Source organism: Cyanistes caeruleus, chromosome 15, assembly GCF_971803275.1.
Source record: "Cyanistes caeruleus chromosome 15, bCyaCae1.hap1.1, whole genome shotgun sequence".
Lineage (NCBI taxonomy): Eukaryota > Metazoa > Chordata > Aves > Passeriformes > Paridae > Cyanistes > Cyanistes caeruleus.
In genome coordinates, this window is record NC_141715.1 from 7,950,547 (window position 1) to 7,973,753 (window position 23,207).

Here is a 23,207-nt window from a genome sequence, read left to right on the forward strand (position 1 = left end):
TCCCTCTGTCGAGTCAAAATAATTACCTTGCCTATTGAGTTTTACTGGGCATTTTTAACTTTGAGGGAGTTCATTTTAGTTTTACTGCCTGAGTGCTGGAATAGAGCTATGTCCATAAAATGAGCAGTTCAGTGTGTTTCCCATAATTCTGGTTTTTCAACAGAGTTCCTCCTGGAACTTTGCTTACCATTTGCTTGCTATCACCTGCGCTGGAAGTTGTTTTTGGAACTAAACAGATTGAGATAGTGTTGAAGTATGTGATTGTTCAGCCTTCCTGTCTCACAAGGGATTTATTATCTTCAGGAGCAGTTAAACTGCCAGGAATCTTGTCCATACTGTAAAGATGGCAGAAGCCCCAATCAAAGGCAATTTCCCATTGCCTGCATCTGTCAGAGCATTCCAGTGTGCCGAGCTTCAGAAATGAGTCACTGGTCAGAGCTTGGGACTGTCATTCAGGAGATTTAAGATTGTTTCATGGAGATTTGCAAATCCCTGCTTTTCTCATGTACGAAAAGAAGATTTGTGTTTCTTCCTTCATTTAAGCTATTGATCTTGACCATCCTTTAAACAACAGTTGATGAGGGTCAGTGTTCAGTCATTCAGTCAGAGTAGTCAGATCAGGATAATTTGTGTTTTTCTGCACAGTAAGTGTTGGCTATTTTTGGTGGTATCCAACAATAGCTCATCCTCTGAAAATATTGTGGTTCTTCAATTTCCTTTAAAAAAACAAAATCAGAGGAGAAATTAATCATATTTTGTTGGAAAGACTTTTTGCACATCATAAAAAGATAATCATAAAAAGATAACTTGCAATTGTTTTTGCAGTGCTGTTTCCTTTTAGTAGATTTCTCCTTGGACTGGAAGTAGGACTTCAGTCCTCTCCACTCGTTACCTGCTGCTTTGCTTTACTCAAGCAGACTTGGCACAAACCAGCATGGCAGTATCACCAGCACCATCACAGGAAGTAGGTGCTTCGTGGTTCTGCTGTTAGTGAAACAGGAAAACCTGCTGCTTTAGGATGGTCACTTAAGAGCAGCTGCCTGCACCTAGAAACCTCCCCTGGTGTGGGTGAGCTCCTCCAAGTGTGGAGCGTGTCAGCAGCATGACTGATGTGTGGAGTCTCCTTGGGGGGATGCCTGTCAAATCATTGTCATGCTGCCTCCTGCCAAGTGATCATGGGGACACTGCCAAAGCTCAGGAGAGAGCTTTTTGTTGGTCTTCTGAGCCAGAAATGAGGTATTGTTGTGAGATGGAGCAGTTGGTGGGAGAAGAAGGCAGTTTGCAGACAAGTGGGTGAATGATACTCTAATAATGGTAACACTGAAGGACTGAGAATTCAGTTCACTGTTTGTTAGTGTTTTAGGGCTGAGGGAGGTGATCCTTTTGCACAAAGATCTTCATGCAGTGCCTTGCTGGGTGTGCTTATATTTGTCTAGTGTGGCATCAAGTTTTGTCTCTTGAGAACCCCTGACTGGCTCATCTTGCTTAGCTGTGGCACTATTCTGAAGCATGATTATTAAAAAAATAAACTGAAAATACAGCTCTGGTACCATGTCTGCAACTTTGTTATCATCAGCTTTAATTTACTAAAAAGTCTTTTCACCTGGGATCTGAATCAACCTGGATGGATCCTGTTTCGCCAGAGAGAAAGGGCAGTTGGGTGCAGTCTGTCAGCTGCAGACTGCCCAAGCAAGTAATCATGTGTGAACTCACCCTAAGTTCCACTGAATTTTTATGTGCAAGAATCTAATTTGACTCTAAATACTTTTGGCTTTAGTAAACTACTCTACAAACCACCCATGCTTCTTTATCATCTCTTTATAGTCAATGCCTAAGCTCTCATTTCCTTGCAAGGAGGCAGCTGTACTTTTGTCATACTTCCAGAATCTGCATGGATTGTCAGGTTAGGAAATTCTGCTTTTCCAAAAGCAACATTTTATTCCTATGCTGGCTGGTGGTTCTTATCTCTCTTAGGTGTTGTAAAGTGTTTTCTTACTGGGTGGCATTCCTGGTGCCATGTGAATGAGGCAGTGTTTTGTCCATGTTTAGTTTTGTGTCAGGCCTCATCTCTGTGTGAGAAAATTCCCAGGAGTGTTTAACGGACGCGTGCGGACAAATCTCCTGCACGCCCCATAAAGCACTTTACTATGGGCCACTATAAAGCAGTCATTACAGAGCAGTGTTTAAACTTCTGAGATTAACACAGTCTCTCAATTGCACTTACTTATTTTTATAATGTGTAATTTAGCAACTGAACTGTGAAAAGTTATGGCATAGCAAGGTCTTCTTAAAAACAGTGGTTCCAACTGTGCTTTTAGGTTCACTCGTTGTAAATCCAGAGAAATTCCATTCTGTTAATTAAAAGAAAAAGGGAAAATGGGGTCATTTCTGGGAGCTTCTCAGATGGTGTATGTGCATCTGCAGTGTATTGTCAGGTGTTGGCAAGGTGCATATTCCAAATTTATGGAAAGCAAAGAGCTTGTGCCTGATTTCTCAGGGACCAGACTTGTACAATACTGTTCCCTGCACACAGAAGACTTTGGCAGTTACCATTTTGCTCAGGGAGTTGTGCAATGGTATTTTGCCTGGATGAAGAAAGTTTGATCAAGCCTCTGAAAACCGGATGCTTTTTCTGTGGCCACCACACATCTAGATAGCCATGAGAACCTTCCCTGCTAAAAACCACTTCAAACTGAACTATCCCATGAGGCTATTTCAGAATACTTGTGTTTTTCCCAGCTCTTCCATGTAAATATACTGAATTGACCAGCAAAGTTTTGACCATGACTGTCTTTGTTTTGCAATTCTCTTGTAAACAGGCTCTGTGGGGCTTCCCCAAATAGCCCCATCAGTGCAACTGAATAGGAGCAACAAAGGCATAGGAAATGAAATGTCCATTCCTTTTCTTATTCATGTAAATGATAGTTTATCATACTGTTTATTAGCTTTATGTAGTCAGGATCTGTGATGGTTCTCAAGCCTTTTATTACTTTTTTTTCCCTTTAATGGGCTGCAATAAAACATTGCCTTACCTGAGTGCTGACTCAGTGCTGAGGCATTCTCCAAACTTAGCATTATTATTGATATTAATTAGTCATTACCCATAGCAAAGGCTGTCATCACAGCACAAAGCAGCCATGATATATCTTTACCAGTTGTTCTATCTCTCTGCAAAATGTTTATTTTTAAAGCTATGTGGTATTCCTGGAATGAACAATTTCAAGTCATCCATAAACATAATTTTAATAATGATACCTAATTTCTTTATAATATCTCTCCTCAGTGGATGGACAATGATGTACAAAGGAACAGGCACTACACAGGCAGTACAAGTGTGAAGGTAAGGAACCGAGATGTGAAAAGACTCCTCGGGTCCTCCCTTGGAGCAGCAGGAGGATCTAGAATGACACAGTCATGGGAAATAGGGGCAAATGCACATGTTCTGTGAAAGTGCCTACTTGGAGGTAGGAATTGGGAATTTAACACCTGTGTTCTCAAGTCTGCCAGTGGTTTGGTGCTTGGATCACTTGGCATCTTACGTGTTGAATCATTTCTTTGGAGGTTTTCTACCTGAATATGTGTAGAGGATTTCTCTCTGTGGTATTAGGTTTTAATGAAGATAGCTGCTATCACTGTAGTAATGCTGTTGCAAGTCTGTTAATCACTTCTGGACTTCCTAAAGTAGTGATCAAAAATCAGTGGCCAGTTTTCTTTCATCTCTGGAAGTGGAAACAAGCAGAGATGGCACAGCTCTGAAGCTGTGTATGGATTAGTAGGTTTGAGCACAACTCCTATGTGGGAGTAATTCTTCTCCAGGGTACAGATGAGTCTGTGGCTGGGAGGATCCATGTCCCTGTGCCCCAGCAGCACCTACAAATGTTTTGTTTTCTGTTCTGTATTGTTGTCTACAGCCACCAAAGGTCTTGATCCAAGGGGGAATCACACAGTGTTCACTGACACCATGTTTAGAGCTGTGAAACAGAACAGGTAGAGAGAAGGCCAAATGAGGACATGTGTGATCCTCTGCTCTGTCTTCCTTTGTTCCAACAGCACAGAAATGAAATGTTTCCCTAGCCCTAAACCAGCACATCCACTTTTCAGATTCTCTGACTGAGCTCCTCTCAGCTCAGCCATGACCACAGGTGTGTGCAGGAGGACTGGCCTGGGCACAGAGAACAAAGGCTGACACATGAAATTTGTAGCTATTTTTATTCTGCTCCAGCTGTTGGGTTTCTTTCTAGATACAAACAGTTGATGTGACTTTCACAAGCCGACATGAAGGAAAAGGTGTAAGGTAAAGTATATTTTTAAGTTGAACTATTTTATGTGTGCTTTTAGAGGTTTGCTTCAGAAAATTATGTTTGCCCATGTCCTTGGGTGCTATAATCTGGTATAATTCTACTGAGCTGAATTCTGACAGATTATACTAAGTTGGTATGACCTGAGATTGTAACATCCTGACAGTATAAACTGGCAGCTTTTGTTTTTCATTCCCTTGTACTGACAAGAAATTGGATCTTTATTTATCTATCTATCCAGTTCCAATGAAAATTATTCATTTCATTGACACCTAGTATTAATTTACAGTTTTGCTACAGGTTTTCTTTTAAGGTTGAGAAAGTTTAAATACAGAATAATTTTCACCATTTGTGTGTGCCAACCCACCTGTGGATGTGAAATAGATGTATCTGGTGCCAGGGGAGCTTTCCAAAAATACAGCATGTCTTTTATGTGCCCACATGTGTAACATTAAACTTCTTCTGCTCATGGAGGCTGTAGGATTTCCACACTGGTCTAGAGGTGACACATTACTAATGGGAATTTGTTATTTTTTATAGAAAAAAATTGTCTTCTAAAAGTTTTGTCTTCCCTTAGTCAATAGTGCCAGGGGAACATGTTGAGGCATATCCTTTTCTGTTTGCTTTCAACAACAATGGGAATTCTTCAGTTAAGTATAAAAAAATGGAAATTTCCTTTCTTATTCCCCTCTCAAGTATGTTTAGGTAACTGAAGCACATTCACACTCGGAAAGATGGGGCTGTTTTGCAAGGGAAAACCAAAACATTCCAGTGCAGCTAATATTGCAGCTCCTCTGGTGTCTTAAGTTCAGGCCACAGCAGGAGGTGCAGATATCCAGGGGGAATGCAGTAACTTTTAGGATCTTTTCTTTGGAAGAAATAAAAAGATGAGTCACAATTAACCCATTCAACTAAGTTAGTAAGGCTCTGGGGGATGAGAGAAGACATAGGACATTCTTAGTTCTAATGGTTTGCTCTACAGAAAATAAACCTTTTCTCTTACATCCCTTCAGGTCCAATCAATACATTTGAATTCATCACTGCAGGAGGCATAAATATGCTTCTTTTCTAACAACCTTCTCTTATACTTCCCTCCTTGAGATGTCCAAGCTTGATGTGATGATCGTGCTTTGATTATCTTGCTCTGGCAAACCAATGGGCTCCACTCTCCAGGAGAAAAGGGCTCTCCAGATCAAGTGTCAGAATGTTGGCACAAAGTATTTTTTTTTTCTTACATGATTAGTGTGGAAGAAGTGTTTTTAAGTAATTTGTAATTTGTCATAGTGAGACTTGCAGTGGAAAACATGCCATAGCAGAGGGAGCCAGGGCCATAAAGTGCTGTTGTTGAGAAGTGAGGACTATTCTAACACAGGTGATGTCTCCAGGGGGTGTATTCCTCAAGGACTGGTGGGTGGGTTAGCAGTCAAACCTTTGACGAGCAGGGTGAAAGTCAATATGTCCATGGTGACAGGGACACAGCTGGAATTAAGAAGGATGACTAGCACATCCAAACCTTTTTTAAAGGATTTTGATTGTTTTTTCTCTAATGATCTTTTCTGGTTTCATTTATTTAACTGTCTCGAGAGTTCATGTCAGAGAAGTGTCTGCCCCGGTGCCTCAGAAAATGAGGCTTTGTCTTTGGTCCCTCACAAAGGGAGCTGTGCATTGGTGCCATGGGTGAGCAGGAGATGGAGTGTCCCATTGCTCTTTGCCTGTCTCTGGCACTTGAGTGTTTGTGGAGCTCATCTCAGCAGAGCTTTGCTGCTTTCTGCTTTCATTTTTCCAGCCTCCTGGCCTGGATGTCACCATGTGGCTTTGAAAAGAAATGTCTTGAAGTTGAAGGGGCCTGTGCAAAAAGTCATCCGTCCTTCAAAATGCATGTTAGGGGGTGTTTGTTCAAGGAGTACCACCTGAAGTTCAATTCTGTTATTCCATGACTCCTTAGCTGATAAGTTTTCCCAAAAGCCAGTAATCTCCAAGGAAGAAATGTCCTGTCTGGGAAAATAAAGCAAGACATGTAAATTACTTTAATGGGGTGCTCTAGTACATTTATATCTTCTTAAAAGGAAGCTAAACCACATGCATGAGATGATAGATGAGTTTATTTTCACATGTGGATTTAATAACCTACCAAGATGTAGCTGCATATTTAGTGCCCAAAGTCATCTCCAGGAAAATAGTTCCCTGGGGTGAGGTCAGTGTCTGCTTTCAGCCAAGAGAGTGAGCTGAAGGGGTTTGTCAGCGGTTAGCTTGGTTAGGAGGCAGGATAGTTTATATGATACTGAACTAATCAGGGTGATGTGGAAATCAATTTTGTTTTCTGCACAAAACAGAGAGAGGGGAAGTGCCCCTGAGAGTGTCTGTGGTTTAAAACTCTGAGGAGTTGGAAGGAGCTGACTGCCACTCTGTTCTCTTTGTAGTGTTGTTTCCCAAATATTTATTGGATCATAGTTATAATTAAATTTGTGCTGAAAATGTAAAGAGCACCCTGTACTTAGTGTCACATGAAACCAGAGATCCTCTACACTGAAGCAGTACAGTGGCAGGTCCTTGGCCACAACAGCCCCCTTTGGAATGGGAGATAATCCAAAAAAGACTTCCCTGTTGACATGGCACTTGCTTAGTTAAAGCACAGGAAATTGTGAATTTTGGCTCCATCCTGTTTGACCATTTACACTATCTCCTTATCAATGTACCTGGCCTGGTCCTGGGAGATTGGATGGTGTCTGGATACAAGAGGTACAATTTAGTGCTCCCAACTGCTTGAAAGGGACTGGATCGTGATTTGTGAGCTCTCTGGTGATGAGTGAGATAAAGCTCTGCAGTGGGGATGTTCTCTGCCCTGCCTCCACCCTGGCCAGAGCTGGGCCAGGCTCCCCATGCACACCTTGGAGCTGGAGCTGAGGCAGGCTGTGACCCCTGAATCATGGGCTGTCTCAAATCCAGATTCAAGTCTCATGGCCTGTAGTAAGTGAGAGAAAGAAATCAATGTGCTGCAGTCAAAAGCATATAGATGTTTCTCAGGGAATTCAAATAGCAGGTTGTTTGGTAAAACACAGGCTGAGACCTGAGATGACAGCACTCACACCCTGTGGGGGAAAGCCTATAAGACAAGCAAGAAACAGGAGAGTGAAGTAGGCAGACTGGGAAGTACAACTGTGCTTGCCCTGGGATAAATCTTACTAACTTAAGCACATCAAAGCATAAATGTACTGTCTTACTCCTGGACTCAAGCTGGCTTGAGCAAAGCCATCCTGAGAATCTCTTCCCAGCGCTCCTGTCCAGGACTGGCTAGTGCTGGTGCTCCTGTGCCAACAGAGATGTTCCCGGGAGCCACATTTGCAGTCTGCCCCTGACTGGAATTACCTGCTTGCCAGACACCTGTGGTGCAGCTGTAATGCTGGGAATGCTTGGCACCTCGGGAGGTATTCGGGACTGAGTTAATTTAATTATTCTCCTGCTCATTGGCTTCAAAATCTACTTAGAGATAGGGAGGAGGTGCCTTGTCCGTATCACAACTGATGGCAGCTGGCCAGCAGAAGTCTGCCTGGGAGGAGTGGGAATGAAGAGCTGATCCAGAGTAGGTTTAGCTTTGAGGTACTTGGCAAAAGGGAGAGAAATAGAAATTATTGCTTTTAAAACTGCTGACTCTTGTCTTGATGGATGATCCCCTAGAAGTGTCAGACCAGGAGCCACAGCTCTGTGAGTTAGAAAAGCCTGTGGAATTGAAAAGAAATGAGAGAAGTACTTCTCACCCTTGCTTGTGTCCAGGCTTGATCTGAGTCAATAAAGAGAATCCCACTGACATCACAACCCAACATTTCAGACTAGATACCTCATCACAGCCCAGTTTGAGTGCTGGCAGCCAGGCCAGATGGGACAGGGAGTACAGCTATGGTCCCAAGCAGAGCTCACAACCAGCAAACTCAGCCCACGCATGGCCTGAGTTTGAGCCCAAGTGAGGTAACCCTTGTGCCTCTCCCCACTGTTTTACAGTCTTTCTACTGACCTCGTCATTATCATCTTTTATGGCATCCCATGTGCTGTTGAAAGCATCAGAGGAGGAAATGGAGGGCCCTTTACTGTCCAGGCTCTGTGTTCACATGTCCCCTGACGAGCTATTCTCTCCTGGCTGTGCCCACAAGGGGCTTCAATTAATGTAGCATGGGACACTGAAGAAAGAATAGAGAAGGAAAGGAAAAGAATAGCTAAACTACTGTTAGAGATCTCCCTATTTCCCATCATGTCCCACTGCTTGTACAGCTCTACTGTCCCATTCTATGACAGATTTAGACTTAGTCTCTTTCATTTTCTGGCTCTGACTCACTGTCCCACATGATTGCAACTCATCTTTACACCTTGATTGCCTTTCGTGAGCATGTCTTAGCTGTGGCTGTCAATCTCTACGTCTTACTTCACTTAGAGTTACCATCAACTCCCTCTCCTTTCCTCTCTGCAATTTGGACCCTCTGGGAGGGATGAGTGTGGGTCAAAGACCTGGTGCACACATTAAAAGGGTCTTTTCTAATCTCCAGAAGCAGTTTTGGACTGCTTGGTTTGGACCAAGTCGACTTTGGGAGAGCTCTTGTGTGAAGCTGTCCTAGCAGCCATCTCTATAGATAAATAATAGTTTAATTCAGGAGTACCTCATCCTTCTTGTTCATAAAATATGAGTCACTCTATGTTTGGTAAAGGGAAATGGGATAGGAGAGCAAATGAGAAGGACAGAAGGAAGGAATTAATTTTGAAAGTACATTGCAAGTTACATTTATCTGTTTTTCTCCAATCCATCAATCTTCTGTTATATGGCTCAGCTCCTTGGGGCTTGTTTGAAAAGGGGGAATTTACTGCACTGTAAGCCAGGGCAGTGATTTGCAAAGTGGGGGGCATGGATTGTATCCTAGGAGAGAGCAGGGAACCAGAAAAAGAGGTGGGGGAGCTTGTGAATCTCTCTGCAAATGTTAAATATGCTGTACATTATCAACTCTCTCCCAGCTACCCCTGGGGGCAGTTTTGGAGGGGACCAACCTTCTCTATGTCCACCTGTTGTACCATGTGGCCATACCAGAATTATGGACCAGCAAGTGAGCAATAAATTGATGCCCTGGCTCCCTGTACATTTTTCTCTTTGGAGTAACCTTTGGAAACTTTCCCAGTAGACTTGTGCTTGATCAGGACTCCTGGCTGGAAGTGGAGTATGAATTCATGTTGAATATGCAGCATTCCCTGGGAAGCATGGACTCTCCAGCCAGGGAAAGCAGATGCAGCACATCCCAGCAGACAGTTATTCTAGGTGTCCTCCCCAACTGAGAAATGTTTGGGAAACATTTGTAACTCTTTTTCTCAGGTGTTGCAAAGAGGATTTGTTTTGTAAATAGTGAAGCTGTTAATTACCCTGACTTTATTAAGGGGGAGCCGAAAAGGTGTTAACAAGTGTTTGTTGCTCTGTGCTGGCAGTGAGCCAGCACCAGTTACTCTGTAGGGGGAAGGTGGCAAAGTTGCTCCGAAAGTCCCTTTGTGCTCAAGAGTAGAAAGAAATTAGGCACCCCTTTAGTCAAAGACTTGGGGTAACATTGTGTCACATTGGTGTGAATTTTGTAGGAGGGATTTAACTTGAGTCACCACACAGTTCAGCTCTAGGGGATTCACTTTCTGTTGAGCACAGGGACTAGAGTGTCCCTAGGGCAGCACAGCTGGGAAAGTCAGAGCTGGAAAAGAGCTTTAAATGTTGTTTTCTCCCTCAGCTTCTGCCTAGACACAGGTAAGGAAGCACAGGGAGGAAAGCTCCTGCACACAACTGTGAGAAGCCCAGGAGTTCAGCAGCTTTGAAAATCAGGCTGGTGGGGCTTAGGGATCTAACTTTAAAACACCTCACTTAAAAATGTTTAAAATTAGAGTTGAGGTTTCCAAGTCACTGAAATCACTAATTGGTCACAAAAATCTTTCCTATATACTCCAACAAGCCAGACATCCAAATCCCCCGATCTTTCCCTGAAAATACCTGTTGATAAATCCTGCAGAAGGCATGGAATGGATGATTTTTCCATCCTACTCTCTAGGACTGGCACTAGCAGCAGGTAACCAGGGGCCGATTCAGGCCTTTAACATTTTCCTGCTAAGAGTTGGTTGTGCAAGTGGAAAAGGACCTGTGACTTGTTTCTTAAGACTTTAGGGAATTGTTGGCACTCACTGGTTTCCCTGGACCAGATGCAGTGTGACTGGGAACCTACGCTGCATATGAAAAGGTCACTTACCCTGTTCAAGAGAGGAGATTCTAACACTTGTCAGCTTGAGTGATGGAGGCTCTGCATGGAGAGCCATAATATTCATGTCAGAGAATTGCCAAGCCCTTGCGGAAGTGTTGAAGATGGATGGCCTGGGGATATAGTCCTGACACTTTAATACCGGGGGAGGATACAGCACAAACATCTCATACAGAATTATAATCCATGAAAGGGCACTGGGGGCATAAATTAAAGGTAATCCAGCAGGCAAGGAGTTTAACAGCTGAAGGGAAGCAGGCCGGAGAAAAGAAGGGATGGTGGTGGGATGCAGTGGGGGCTTTGGTGGGGCTTTGGGGAAGGGAACAGCCTGCAGCTAGGTGGGACCAGGGCGGGAGGGAGCAGAAGCAGACCAAAAGCCATCCACCTCCAAACTGCTTTGCAAAATCATCTGCAGGACCTGCACTTTGTGTATTAAATAAATTTCATTTTCTGCTTTCTGATGGTCATTCTGCAAGTGTGACATATTGAGGAGAGAGCCTGAGGAAGGTACCCCAATGTCCAAGCAGAAATGTCTCTGCCAGCCTGCTGGGAGAGGCTGCGGGGGCACATGGTGGCAATGATGGTGTGAATTCCCTGCCAGAGCCATCCTTGCACCCTTTTCAATGAGAGGCAGCAAAGGAAACAGCACAGATCCAGTTCCTGTGCCAGGTGACATCCTCAGCCCCCACACAAGCACAGCCCCAGCCTGGCTCCATGTGCTGGGCAGCCCTGAGAATGTGCTGTCCATCTCTATTGATACAGGCTGACACCTGCACCCCAAACTTCACCTTCCACCACACACTGATGGAGACAACCTCAGCCAAGGCCTGAGTCGTGCCCATGCTCTTGCCTGAAGGGGAATGAGGCTGTGGGGGCATTTTCACCTGCTGGGAAGGAGACACCAGATGAAAACTGGGGGTTACTGTCCCCTAGTGAGGGTGCTGGGGTGGTCACCTGGACAGCAAAACTGATAATCACTGATCTTCTGATCTTCTGTCAGGCACCTCTTCATCTTCTTTTATGTCAGGCACCTCTGACATAAACCTGCCCTGGTCTCTGGTAATGCTATAGCTGTCCTATATAATTTTATCATTTGGAGTGTGTTTCCCTTTTTCACAAAAATGAAATGTAAACCAAGTCTCCCACAATAAAGGCTGATGGGACACTGCTGTTAACCTTCCACAAAGGCAGTGGTGATTCAGAGCTGATTCCACTGCTGTTCCACAGATTTCTTATCACAGAGGATGCTCTACCCATTTAAATGGCTGCTCCAGAACATTCTTCAAGAATGAAGATGCTGCTCCAGAACTGTCCAAGTGGCTCCACAACCCTACCTGAAGGGCCCCTGCTTCAAAGAAGAAGCAGTGCTGACAGCTCTTGGGGGACAGGCAGCAAGATTTTGGGTTGAGTACATGCAGCACCTGGCCCAGATTAAGATTTTCAGCTTTTCATTGTTACTAGGATGAACACTATGACAATACTATGACTGTGGGACAGTGGTCAGGTTCCTCCTCAAGGCTTTAGAGAGCAAGCCCATCCCTTCCTCCAGGTGTGCAGTGGGTTACAGGTTTTTGAGGTCAGTGCCCCAGATTGGATCTGACTTTGGGTGATCACGATCATGACCAAACACGTGCAGGTTTGAAGGCATCACCAGTCCCTACAAAAACTCTTTGGCTGTGGGGGGAGAAGGAGCCTTTACAAAGCAGCCAGTAACAGGATTGTGTTCTGCTGTGTGTGCTCCTGTTTTCTTTGAAACGCTTTGTTTTACTCCTGCTCTGCAGAAGTAAAAAAGCTGCCCAGGTAAAATCATGGCTGAAATGATGAGCTCAGTCCTGTGGCATCCTCGGAGTTTGCTACCCTCTGCCCCATGGCATTTGTGAGAGTTATTACAGAAACCAAAGCAGCAGGCAGGGGTGTCAGGGTTCCCTGACAGTGCTGTGATGGATTAAGACGATCCTGAATTTCTATTGTTTTGTAGTGAATGTAGTGAGAATTGATGACTGTTGTATCCAAGCAACAAGAGGGAGGATGAGGAAGCTTCAGCTTCTCCAGGACTTAATATCTCTGGCAAGATGCCACTCTAAGCCATAGAGCTGATTTTTGTATTTGTTTAGTCTTGGTATTGTTGCTGCAAGGTATAAAAAGAGAATGGAAATCTCTGTCATGGGATGGTGTGTAATTTTCTCTTGAGTTTGCTTCAATTTGCATTTGGTCTCTGGCTTTTGGGTGTGATTTGCTCGTTGCCTTAGAGAGTCTGGCTACCAGAAATATAAATTACTTTGGTGACAAATTTAAGGAAGAACAGTTCATTTCCAGCATTTAAGTACAATGGGGTGGATATGAATGCTGAGTTGGTGGGAATGGGAGGGCTCAGGGAGAAAAGGATTGGCCTTGGCAGTGGTATCTCTACGTTCCTCAGCCCTATTTCCCTGGGATGGAGCCTTTGTGAGACAGAAGTCTGGTGCTGTTGCCACCAACAAACCTGTTGCTTCTTATTTTCTGCATTAATGTTAGTTTCAAAAGATGCTGCAGAGAAAGGGGTGAGATGACACACAGCATGTCCCACCCATTCCTGCTTACTGGGGCCCTCATCTCCCAGGATTTACCTGTGTAAATCAGACATACAGCAGGAAGGTTTTTATGTGTGCTTGGGAGTTATCCTGGTGAAATAATTTCCCTCCTCTGACATCACATCAACAGAGACTGTCCTGTGCTCTGTATAACCTCATTTTGTGGGATTTTGGTGGTATCCTGTGCCTGCAGCTGCTGGGGCTCTGGAGCACAGTACAAACAAATACATAAAGAGACCGTGGGGGTCTCTTTATTTGTGCAGACAAGATAACCAGTATAAACTCCAGCTCAAGAAAGGAGTGCTGCTTGTCTGTTTATATCATTCTCAGTTCAGCCTAAATTTTGGGGGGTTACAACTGCTGTTGTGACAACACTGTGCAAAAATCTTGGGGTATTTTGTTTTGGTAGGGTAACTTACTAGAAATGGTTACCCTGAAGGCAGCAAAGCCCCCCTAACTGATGGTGTTGCCCTTCCAGCTTTAATAAAACACACTTTGCATAAAATAAATGCATGGAAGTGAGCTGTGCTTCCCAAATGTGTTTTGCGAGCTGATCTCCCTGGTCCGGCTCTCGTATGTGTCGAGGCTGTGTTTACACAGGGAGCCATAGGGAGACCTGGATAAAACAGCATTGAAGCATTTGCAGTGTGGGTGCAATGTGCTGGCAGAACTGTAGGGTGGTTTTTACACTTGTCTCTCCTCCTCTTTCCCTGGCTGGAGAGCAAACTTGTCGAGCATCCTTGCCCGGCATCGTGGGTATGGGTGATGGCACAGCCCTGGCTCCTCCACAGCAGCTCTGACTCCAAGGAGCAGGAGCTGCCCTGGGACAGCAGCAGCCAGCGCTGTCCCCTCCTGCCCTCCCCGACCTCGTCCGGGCTTCTGGCACCCGGAGCAGCAGGGAACCAGCAGACACATTCACAACTGTCCCCAAGTTTTCTCTCCTGCTCCAGTTCAAAGGGTTCCTCTCGTGCCTCCAAGAAATTTTCAGCGAGTGCCGATGGTGACGCTTTCCACATCAAAGCGGGGCAGCCTCGCATTGTCTGGGGGATGTCGGGTCGAGCAAATTAAAGAGACTTTGGGAGCTTCAAAATCGGCTTTAGCCAGGCTGTGTCTGCATACTCAGCACTTGGAAAGGGCGAGATTATGGTGATAGGTACTAAAGCCAACCCTCTGGGGACTGGAGGCTGGAGCCAATTTACTGAGATCCAGGAGAACAAACTCATTGCCCTTGGTGGCTTTTGGATTAATGATGAGGAAATTCGTGGAATTGTTGGGTTTTACACAGAAAAGGACAAGTTTGCACCTAAAATCATACTGCTAGGAAGCCAGAAAGGAAAAAGCCAATTCTTTTCATTGTGGTTTATTGCAAAGTACAGTCCAGAATCTAACTCTTCGGGGATACCTTCAAAATATATAGTGAAAACAGATTGTGCTAAGCAATAATACAACTTATTAATAAACAACATTAGGCATAAAGAATTCTGAATTCTTATCTGCTATTTTAAATCAAAAAAGTATAGGAAAATGCTTAATTTTATCCAGTACAAATACATGAAGCTATTGTCTATTTGGGGCAAGGCTTCTTGTGCCAAAATACAAAATTCAAAAAGGAGGAGAAAAAAAGTGGGGGGGTTGAGGGAAATATGTAAACACTGGCTGTAAACTTCTCAAAGCTGCAGTTGTGGTAATACACACCACAACACTGTCAAACCTCCTCTCACATCACAAAGTGCATAAGTTTTCCTCCAGAAATGCTGCCAAGCAGCTGCTGTGCATGAACAGCTGGGACCTGAAGCTGCAGGGATGGGATCACCTGGCTGGACCTGCTTTTGGCCACAGCACCTGTTCCCATCTCTGGCTGCGGGGCTGGAGCCCCACTGCTGGCATTGGCAAACCCACTGGCAAGGACATAAGGGGTTGAGCCCACCAAAGCCATGACATTCCTCCCCTCTGTCCAATACACAGATAAAGTGACTCCCAAGAAGAAAGAAGCTACTGGTAAATGTTGAGGAAAAAACATGGAAGCAAGATGGACCATGGTCCCTCAGCGCCCGCGCCTTGTGCTTCCTAATCCCACTGCATCCATCCACAGGAGACCCCATCACCTCACACGGTGCACACCAACCCTCTGGACGCTCCTTCCCCTTGTGTGAGGACACCAAAGTGTCCCCTATCTCCTGTGTCCCCTGTTCCTCTGCCTGATGTGGTTGGGGGCAGCGGAGTCACGGCGGGTGCAGAAGTGCTTGGCCACCAGCGTCCGGCACTGCTCGCAGCGCACCGTGCAGCACCAGTGGAACTTGCAGTTGCAGCTGGCCACCACCTCCGTCCTCCGCTCCTCCACTCGCAGGCCGCACTCGGTGCAGAGCCGCCGGCAGCTCCTCTTCTCCCACTGTGAGAGGTTCTTGCCAGTCTGTAGGCACTCGCGGCCCTCGGTGCCGTGGTGGCCCAGGCTGGCGTTCCTCGTGCAGTAGTCAGGGGAGTCCTCCAGGAAGACGAGCTCCGTGGCGTGGATGTGGTGGAAGGTCTCTGCCGTGGCGCCGCGGCTGTCGGCGCTGTTGCCGGCCCTCACACGCCTCTTGTCCATCTCCAGCTTGTGGGCTTGGTCGTATTTGATCTTCAGGTAGTTGCCAATCTCGCGGAACTCGGCCAGCTGCAGCCAGCAGGTCTGGATGCTGCAGCTGCCTGACACCCCGTGGCACTTGCAGGCTCTCTTCATTGTGTCTTTCACTGCCTTGGGACGAGGTGAGGAAATTAGGAAATCTCAAAATCAGGCTCTACAGCACTTGTAATTTGGGGACACTGCATCTAAAGTGGCTCATGCTTGGCGTGACTTCAGGTCCTTCCAAGAGCTAATGCTCTTAGTTCCTGGAAAACATCTGTCCCAGACGTGAGCACAAACTATTGTACCCAGCCCTTCCAGAAGAATCCAGGCAAGGAAAAATGTGCCTTTGTCAGGTCAGTCCCTTCTCAAGCCACTCACCAGCATCAACCCATGTCCCTTTCAGAGGTTTCATTCAAAATGTGTGAAGCTGCTTTGGAATAATCATACCCAATCTCCTCCAGGCCAAGCACTTCACAGCACTTCACATTATCTGCCTATCTCCCTCTGGTATTTATAAGGTTCCAAATCGCTAGCATCTATGTGAGATTAAGCCTTGACACACCCTATGAGATAGGTATGTTAAGTGTTGTCATCCTTGTTTTTACAGACAAGGAGGTTTGGCAAGATGCTGAGAGCCTCCATGGCCCAGGTGGGAGTGGGGGGTGAGTCTGGCTGGCTTGTGAGCAGGGCTAGCTCACACCTGTCTTCCCGGCCGAAGAGCTTGGAAATGCATATTGCAAGAAAGTAAGGAAGGTGGTTCTGGCTTTGTTTAACAGACTAGACAAGCCTAGAGGTGAGTACAAACCCCATGCATTTCTGAGTAAGTGGTGTGTGCCAGCAGTTAACTGCATTACACAGCTGCAGAACCTGGAAGTGGGAACAACTCTTACTGTGATTCCCTGTGTTGAGGTTCAAGGCCAGATTCTGGCTGTGCTTTCCCCCCCATGCAACCACTACCAGGCCTGGATTGTCACAGGGGCCTGAAAATGGGAACCTAAACAACCTAGATTTTGTTTTCAATATAGACATTATTATTATTACTATTATTATTACTTACAAGTCTCCCCACTTCGTTGTTGTGCAGGTTAATCAGCGCACGGGTATCATGCCCTGTTTCCAAGGCATCCACGAAGAGCTTGGAAACCTTCTCCCCAAACTCCACATTGTCACTGCATCCTCCCCAGACCCAGCCTCGGCCACCTGCAAGACAGACACAGGCTTAAGCACAGACCTGCCCCAAATTCTGCCCTGAAGTCTGTGGGGCTGTGTGTGAGGGCAGAGGGATGGGGTCAGTCTGTCCTGGGACAGTCACTCACCGACGCGGCCGTTCCTGGAGTCATCACAGCCGCAGCTCTCGAAGTCTCCCAGGCTGCAGTTCCTGGTGAGGGTGTACATGACCCCGGCTGAGCTGATGGCATGCATGAAGGAGGTTTCCCGGGTAGCTGGGGGAGAAGGGAGAAAAATGCTGTCACATGCAAATACAGACATCAATTCCGGATTATCAGGAATGAGAATCTCCTGTGCTGCAAAGGTGCAAGGAGAAAATATCCACATACTCTGTGCAAAAGGTAAGGTGCTACAGAAATTAAATGCTCATGACTGGATCTTTTCAGGCTTCAGCATCACAGGGTACATCAATTTGATATCATATTATGTAGGTGTCCATACAGGGGATGGAACTTCTTGCCAAGGGAGGATTTGAAGGAAATGCCAGAGCCCTGCCCTAGCTAAGGTGAGTTATTTCTCCTTTCACCTGGCACTCACTCATCTCTGTCCTTCCCTGCCTGGGGGTATGTTGTGCTTTGATCTTACCTGCTGGAGAAAATGGTCATTGATCCTTTGAACCTGTGCTAACAGCTGTCTGCACCTACACTCTTAGTGTAGTCCTTTTTGGCTTCTGAAAAGATTCAAATAGAGATGCTGCTCTGGGTAAAAGGAGACTTCTGCCCATTGGAATAGATAATACTGAAATATATCCACAGCTTTCTTATGGAGGCAGTTTCTTACTGCACATCTCTGGTTTCTCCCTTTGCCTCTCCTGCACTCCCCCCCACTGGAAGCTCGGGTGTCTCTAGCACTGCACTCCCCGGGATGCTGCACACAAAGGGGTAGGAGCAGACCCATGGAGCAGCAGAGCAGGAAAGACTAAGCCTGGGAGCCCTAGGAAAATGTTATCGCTATTTGTGACATCAATTAATACAGATAAAGGAAAACGAACTGTGATTTTTGGGACAGGAAGGCCCTTTTCCATCAGTCCGTTAAATCAAGCAGCACCAGCTCTCTCCAGAGCACATCCCAGCTGGCACCTAGAGCATCCCGGGGCAGGGAGAGGTGCCGCAGGTGAACGTGCACTCACCGCTGCGGAGCCGGTTGTGGGTGGAGAGCTGCAGGGCGCTCTCGGGGCAGTTCCAGCGCTCCCACCCGAACTGGAACTTGCACTCCTCCATCCCACTGTGTGCCCCGGCTGCCACACTGCTGGAGTACGTCAGGTAAGCCTGGCATGGGAAACAGCAGGGTTAAAATCCACCCCGTTTTAGCAGTTATCAGTGAAAATACAAGCAGGTTGCGAGTCCTTCCCCTCTGTACTTGGCTGGACTTGGAGCTGATATGCTCTGGGAAGTCTGGTTCCTTGGAAAGTACTATTTCCCATTTGCAAAACAAAATCACTCAATTCAAATTCCTCACAGTCCATATGTTAATTACCTTAGGTCCTGTCATCAGAAAGTTATTCACAGACCTGAAACAAAGAAAATAAAATAAATCACCTTACCACAGGCTGAAGAGCATCTCAAAAAAAAATGTCCTTTCCACCGAGTTGGACCCTACCATGCTGCTGTGCGGAGAATGGCACTGTAGACCCCTGTGATGGAAAGGATGAGGAGGGTGCTTCTCTTCATGGCTGTCACAAGGAGTGGAGTTGGATCCCTTTGGCTGCTCTGTAGCTCTCCACACTGCAGGTCTCCGCACAAGCAGGGCTGCCTCCCTCCACTCCTTCCCAAGGTGAGCTATGGGGATGGAGCAAAGCTGCAGGAACCTCCAACCCTGATATTTATAAGGTGAAGTTGTGAATAGTCAAAACCCCCCATTCATTTGCTACCCAATGACTTAATGTGGTAAAAAAGCTCCCGCTCCAATGGGTGACAAGGAACCGCCTAAGGTTGCACTTCAAAAGGCGGCGGGTGTCCCTGGGAGCGGGATGGTCTGAAGGAGAGCAAACTTCCCTAACAATGGGACACTTTTAACTCTCTTCCCTGCCACCAGCCATCCCTTTCTGCTGGCCCCAAGTCCTCTTGCCTTCTCCTTTTCATCCTCTGCTTGCCAGCAGAGGCTCCAACCCCATGTCCCTCCAAAATAACAAGCGTATGCATTTCTATAGTTCCCCTGCTATCTGCCTTCTCCTTCCTATGAGAATTCCCTGAGGAGTTTTAACAACCCTTCTGTAAAGATCTATAGGGGATAGACCTCCCAGATTTCCTTGGTTTGCAGAGATGCATTTAACGGCAGGTTTTTCCTTCTTGCCTCTTTATGAAAGTTTCTGCATTTCCATCCAGATAACAGGGAGTGTGGCTGGGTAGCATTTGGAAATCTCTCTAATTTACGCGGCTGCAGCTTGGGAACACTGTGTGAATCATTTATGTGGTTTTCTCTATGCTCCAGTGCTGTAATTAGGGGAAGAGTTTTCTGGAGTTGGCAATCTCCTTACAGTGAGGGCTGCTGCACCAAAGGCATGGCTGCTGCTACTCCAGGCAGGATCTGCCCATAGCCTGAGTGGGATAAGCTGCAGCTGAGCCATCATCTGTGCTTGGGAAAGGAAAATCCTTATCAGAAGAAATCCAAAAAGCCTTTTGGTAGTTACAGCCAGTATCATTAATGTTGTGAGGAGCTGCTATGCAGCTGATGGAGGAATGGGGAGATGGTGTTCATAGAAGCTTCTTAGTCTGTTTTCCTGTGGGTGGATGGTCCCACCAAGGCTGGCTCACCCTGAGCAGGGATCCTGGCTGCTCCATGGGGTAGCATGGGTTCTTGGCCCCAAAGCAGTGTGCTGTGCCAGCAGTGCCAAACAGCCCACTGGCTCTGCCTTTCACTGTCCCATGGCACACAGGCACAGCATCTGCCCATGGTAACTCTGGCTCTGTGACAGGCAGAGGTGCAGCCTTTTTCCTTCTCCTCTCAATTCTCTGACTGACCCTGGGCTACACCCATCTTCCTGAGTTAATTACTGCTGCTTCAAGGTGATGAAAGAGCAGCAAAAGTGAGGTTCAAGGGAACAGGACTGCACTGGACATGGCACTTGGGAAGCTGCCCCACAAGCAGAAGGGGACACAGGGACAAACCCATCATAACATGCAGGCAAGTGGACACAGCCAGCAGAGCAATGGCAAGGCAGGGGATGCACCTCAATACCTTTGAGAAGTAGTTTTCTGTCCTGCCGTGAAATGCTCAAGGGCACTGCAGAGCCAGCAACCTGCCCGGGGGTTTGACACCTCACCTCAGCTGGTGTCTGAAGTGCAGGCCTGTGGGCTCAGCTCCTGCTGCTGGAGACCTGTCACTCCTCTCTTCTGCCCAGAGCACACAGACCAGCTCCTCAGTGCTGCTGGCTGTACAAAGCACAGGGATTTTCCCTGCCCTGCTGCCCCTCAGCAAGTGAGGGGAGAGCCCTCTCTCTCCAGACTCTCTAGAAGGGAAACCTGGAGTCATCTGGGCAAAGCCGCAAACAACCCGTTTGTAACCAGAGGATTAAAATTGCAGATTGGTTGAAAAGCAGGGATACAAAATACCTTCCAAGTGAGCACAAAGCTGGTGCAGCCCCACCAGCATGGAAAGCCCTCTGTGAGTCAGCATTTTAATCATTACCATCCCAAACAGATCCTACTTGTTAGAGCTGTCAAAGGACAATTACTGGGAATGAAGTGTTTCCCATGTATCAGGGAAGCTCATTGATTAAAACCCATGCATACGGCTTGGAAATCTGCATGCATTTTTTATGTGCACACAGGTAATTTTGGAGGGTTGTGTCTGGCTGCCCCTGAGGCCATATAGATGGGGTTTTTTCTTGTCTGAGACAGCTTGTGCAGCTAAAAAAAAATGTTGGCATGTCTGCTCTGTCAGTTCACACATGATATTGCTATCACATGCCAGAGGAATAACAGCATCCCTGGGCGTGAGCTGTGCCGCGAGCAGCCGCTGGCAGGACCACACAGCTCTTTGCCCAGGCTATTAAAAATGTCCTTTCTAATTAAAGTCACAGAGATCTTAAAAGTCACTCATAACATTGTCACTTGCACTAGTTGTCAGCAAACAAAGCAGTGTGCTGGGACAAGCCTTCCCACATTGCTCCAGGTTTTTTCCACATTAACCGCTCAGGCCTGGCAAGCGGGAGCCAGCACTCCTGCAGGTCACCCAGCAATGAGTGCAGTGATCCCAATTGTATCGCTGCTTGATTTTCCACCTTAGGCAAAAGCAGACTTGGGTCTTGCTTGTTAATGAATTTGCACTTATAGACCACTCTGTGCAATGTCCTTGCAGTAGAAAAGATTAGATGTACACATCTCTGTTTGCAGCTGGGTAAACTGAGGCACAGAAATGGGTGGTCTGGAGATCTCGGGGTGGATCAGTGGCAGAGCTGAATTGAACAGAGCTGTTTAGAAGCTGATTTTGGTGCTTTGCTCCAAAAGTCACTGGGCATATGTGGGCCAAGCCCGGTTGGGCTCTGGAGGCCGCAGGGCTGGGTGTTCCCCCATTGCCCATGGGAACGGCCTGCTGGTCACTCCATGGGTCATCTGAGAAACAATGCTGAAGGTGGTTTCCCTTTGATTTTTCCACGGCCTAGAGACCTGTTTTTGGTTTGGTTCTGGATAGGGGAAAAAAAAAGGCTGGAAGGCAAATTCTGTTGATTTGTTGATTTGTTGATTTTACCCGGTTATGAAGAATATGTACTGTCAGTAGTGCTGGGCAGCCTGGAGCTCATGAGCCATCAGCTGCCCTGCATGGAAGCAGCCCCAGAGCCTGCACCGTATGATGCTGAGGGACAGTCTGCTTGCAAAGCACTGTCCTGAGTGTCAGCTGGACTCCCTCGACTAAACTGATAAAATATTGATGCTTTGTTTCTTCTTTTCCTGCTATGTAACCAAACAGGCAGTTTGGGCAGTTGTTCATGGGATGGTCGAAATCCTAAAGCATTTTGGTATCTGCCCTAATTAAAGACACAATAATAGTATGTATAGCCCCATGCACCCACAAAACCCTTTCCACACCGCAATGTGGGTTTTAAGGGAAGGCAGACATGAGGGTGGCAGGTCCCAGAGGGGTGGGGTCTTGGCTTGTGCTGGCCCTTGGCTGTGGACAACAGGAAAATAAAGCACAGGCCACTTGCTAAATTGCCCTTGGCAGGTGACACATTCAGAGCCCTGGCGTCAAATCCTGCATTGCTGTTCTCCTTACAATAGAAACCCACCTGGGTAATTAGAAAGCCACCCCCTCCCTGGTGAGGTGGAGGATGTTTTATGGTGCTCTCCCACACTGCTTGCCCTAGGAAGCCCCCCAGGCCCCCTGGTCTGTACACAGCAAAGGGGATATGTCCCTGTGCTGTACAATACATCCCAGAGCACTGCAGGCATGGGGCAACCCTCCTGCACACCCACCTCTTCCAGGAATTATTTTTAGCTTTCTCAGCTTTCCTGTATTGGGCAAAACACGTTCCCACTGCTCTGCCTGCTGCACAGTCCCTGTGTGCTGCTGCAGTTCCTAGCAGGAGCAAACAGAGGCAGGACCCAAGCCCTGGACCTGGCAGTGCTGGGGGGAGTTTTGCCTGTATAATGAATCTGTGTTGATTAATGAATAGTAATTGGGGATGGAGATATAACTGGAATCAGATATTGTGCCACACCTACCCCACAGGCTTGGTCCCCTTCATGCCTGTTTTGGCATGCTGAAGTAGTCCAGTATTCACTGAAAACAAGGTTAGACCACCCAACAGAGCCAGCTTATGGTGTGCTTTCCCAGTGACAAAACTATCCCAAGGAGTTCCTGTGTCTTGGCAGCACTTTGTACCCTCAGCTGTACAAATGCACCCAGTTTTTCCATCTTATTTAACCCTGATTCCCAGCACAGCCTTGTGCAGTGTGATGGGGTAAGCAGTGAACTTCATCAGTGAGGCCACAAAAATTCAAGAGGTAAGAGCCTCTCCTACTGAAGGAAATACATCTTGGGATAGAAGCCAGCACCACAGGAAACTCCAGGCTGTACCTTTTGGTTCCAGGAAGGAAAAAAAAATAAAGGTTTGGAACCAAATTCTGATCTTTCTAGACACAAGCTGGCCAGAGACAGATGCTTCCCAACAAGGGCTGTCAAGGTGATTTGGGAATGTCCTGATTGGGGCTGTAGAAAAGGCCTTTGAGCATTGCAGAGCTCTTGGATCTGTGTGCACAGGATGATGTGTTTAGGCTAGAAATAAGAAAATAGGGTGGGGTGGGGA

The 23,207-nt window shown here is 46.6% G+C and overlaps 1 protein-coding gene and 1 long non-coding RNA gene across 2 annotated transcripts in view; one reads left to right on the forward strand and one right to left on the reverse strand.

The window, feature by feature from the left end:
- Positions 1–3,283: 3,283 nt before the first annotated feature.
- LOC111935575 (uncharacterized) overlaps positions 3,284–23,207 on the forward strand; it is a 39,003-nt gene continuing 19,079 nt past the window's right edge. The window contains exons 1-5 of the long non-coding RNA XR_002867739.2: positions 3,284–3,340; positions 16,341–16,526; positions 16,818–17,301; positions 17,392–17,465; positions 18,509–18,733. This is a non-coding gene — a long non-coding RNA (uncharacterized LOC111935575). The remainder of the gene's footprint in view (positions 3,341–16,340; positions 16,527–16,817; positions 17,302–17,391; positions 17,466–18,508; positions 18,734–23,207) is intronic.
- WNT8A (Wnt family member 8A) lies at positions 14,485–22,102 on the reverse strand. The gene is made up of 6 exons (XM_023936013.2): positions 18,560–22,102; positions 18,437–18,470; positions 18,090–18,228; positions 17,050–17,175; positions 16,791–16,933; positions 14,485–15,862 (listed from the first exon to the last, which is right to left on the reverse strand). The coding sequence occupies exons 1-6, from the start codon at positions 18,628–18,630 to the stop codon at positions 15,302–15,304; spliced, it is 1,074 nt and encodes a 357-aa protein (XP_023791781.1). The 5' UTR covers positions 18,631–22,102; the 3' UTR covers positions 14,485–15,301.

What these genes read in the sequence shown, in the direction of transcription:
- WNT8A (XM_023936013.2), bottom strand. Translation starts at nt 18,630, where the DNA reads ATGAAGAGAAGCACCCTCCTCATCCTTTCCATCACAGGGGTCTACAGT. An exon ending in CTCCAGGAACGGCCGCGTCG is followed by an intron (nt 16,934 to 17,049) that starts GTGAGTGACTGT and finishes TCTGTCTTGCAG; the next exon opens with GTGGCCGAGGCTGGGTCTGG. An exon ending in ACAACGAAGTGGGGAGACTT is followed by an intron (nt 15,863 to 16,790) that starts GTAAGTAATAAT and finishes CCTCGTCCCAAG; the next exon opens with GCAGTGAAAGACACAATGAA.